Here is a 2,279-nt window from a genome sequence, read left to right as displayed (position 1 = left end):
TGAGTGTAGGAGAACACATACTGTCTGCACTAACTGATTTAACTACTGTTGTCCAGCAAGAGAGGGAGAATGAGCAGACATTTGTAACACTCGATTTACAAAGGGGCTTTCGTGGGCGTCCACGGCTGAGTGTGTCTGTAGAGACCATGACACATCTTATAGAACTTGGGCTGCCATCTAAATCTATTGCTGCACTCCTTGGTGTGTCTAGAGCTACGCTTTTTAGGCGGATGGCAGAAAATAATCTCTCAATATCTGCCTTGTACAGTGGCTGCAGTGATGATGAATTAGACTCATTAATCACAGGAATTAAGAACACAATGCCAGATGCTGGATGCAGAGTGGTCAAAGGTGCTCTACTTGCACAGGGACACAGAGTGCAATGGGATAGAGTATATGCCTCCATGCATCGTGTAGACAGTGTAGGTGTGCTCTCAAGAATGACTCGTCTGAGATGTGTGGCGAGGAGGACATACATGGTCCCTTTCCCAAAGTACATGGTGCACATTGACACCAATCATAAGCTTATCAGGTATGTCTGTTGTTGAAGATGTTATGTATTGTGTTTAGGATGGACTGACTTGTCAGATTTTATTTTAATCTAGGTACAACTTTGTCATCTTTGMGGGTATAGATGGCTATTCAAGAAAGGTAAGAATTTTACCTGTCAACAACATATAACTGCTAAAAGTTKCTGACTGACCCTATTTGACTTCAYTGATTTTCTGTCACCCAGCAGCATAGCATACCTTTTGGGTCAATCTATACCAGGAGTGCACAAAAATTTTCCCAGAGAGGGTCAAAATCTAGCTGGGGCTGCACTAATACATGAAAAATAAATACTTTTTAAATAAAGTCCTCTAATTTTTTAATGATTAATCTAGGAGCCAGTGTGGTAATCCACTTTTGTTTTAGCCTGTGCACTTGGAGAAAATCTGCCATATGCTCAAGCAACAAAGGCTCATGGGACATTTCATAAATTGATAAAATATCAGTTTTTGTGGCCTTATAAAGTGTGCATATCTAAATGTGTGGTTAAATCTAATATAAACGTCTTTTGTTACTTGTATTGCATGTTTTATGTTTCATGTTTAATCTTAATATATCAAAGTCAGCACCATGACTGAAAACTATTTTTCATGCCATTAGATTCTATTATAAGTTTCATGACTGAATTGTTCATARTAACAATTGTCATTAAGGCATTGTTTTTACCCTTGCATAACTATGACTTCTTTTTCAGGGGAAAATTAATTCTGGACTGTATTAAGATTTTATTGTATTTGTTCTTGTGTGTTTTAGATTATGTACCTTAAGGTAGCAGACAACTACAGATCAGATACCCACCTGGCATTCTTCAATGAAGCTGTGAACGAACATGGGTTTCCCCTGAGGTAGTGATGTTATTAATTGTAATTCTTATTGTGAATGCATAGATTTCAGGCTTCTCTGAAACAGCTACATCAGATGAAAAAAAACATTGGAACTTATATTCTTGCAGAGATAGCGCTTTGCAGATGGTTCACCGTATAATACTCTGAACACATGCTTTCACATACAAGTGGATATCAGCCCTTTCAAGCTCATGAAATGGCATCGTTAAGTTTTTTAATATGACATTTTAGTGAATTATGAAAAAATTTTACTCATGAGGTACTTCTCAATTGTCTCTAACATGAAGGAACTACTTTATGTTGTAACAATACACATYCATGACCATATGAAGGACTTTACTGATTAATTTGCCTTCAGTTGCCTACAATTTGATCTACAAAAGCAACATCTGATTCTGATTCTGATCTGAATCTATCCTTACCTTATTGAAGTAATTAAACTTTTTTTTGTTCTCCCCTTTTGGCCCACAATAAATTAGAAATGCAAGTCATTTCAGATGTTTATCCTTGTTAAACCAGTGAACCGAGCAAAACGTTGCTTTAGTTCCATTGAATTTTTGACATAAATTTAAATGCTGTAACAATTTTTCTTTCTTAAATCAGGTATAATAAAAACTACAACAATTGATCCATTATCTAACTTGTACAATCAAATGTTATGTTCAGAGTGAGAGGAGATCATGGAGGAGAAAATGTGGGGATTGCAGAATTAATGTTCTCAGTTCGTGGAACTGACATTAACAGCTTTATCGCGGGGAAAAGCGTACACAATCAGCTGTGAGTTAAACTTATTGGAAGCTTTAATGTTGTTGTTCTGTGTTTTCTTTAAAATACTATAAGTTCATGTAATAATAGATAATATCTTCCTTACCAAATAAAACGTAC

General features: G+C 36.1%; 1 protein-coding gene across 1 annotated transcript in view; it reads left to right on the top strand.

Moving 5' to 3' along the window:
• The window catches only part of LOC106533268 (uncharacterized), a gene marked incomplete in the record, with an annotated part of 8,973 nt that overhangs the window by 3,844 nt on the left and 2,850 nt on the right, over positions 1–2,279 (top strand). The window contains 3 exon segments of the mRNA XM_014029508.1: positions 1–532; positions 606–651; positions 1,303–1,394. Of these exon segments, the coding sequence (XP_013884962.1) occupies positions 147–532; positions 606–651; positions 1,303–1,394 (524 nt within the window).

This window comes from Austrofundulus limnaeus, unplaced genomic scaffold (assembly GCF_001266775.1).
Source record: "Austrofundulus limnaeus strain Quisiro unplaced genomic scaffold, Austrofundulus_limnaeus-1.0 Scaffold916, whole genome shotgun sequence".
In the NCBI taxonomy this organism is placed as follows: domain Eukaryota; kingdom Metazoa; phylum Chordata; class Actinopteri; order Cyprinodontiformes; family Rivulidae; genus Austrofundulus; species Austrofundulus limnaeus.
Note: the sequence above shows the minus strand (reverse complement) of the source record. Positions and strands in the feature narration are given on the sequence as shown.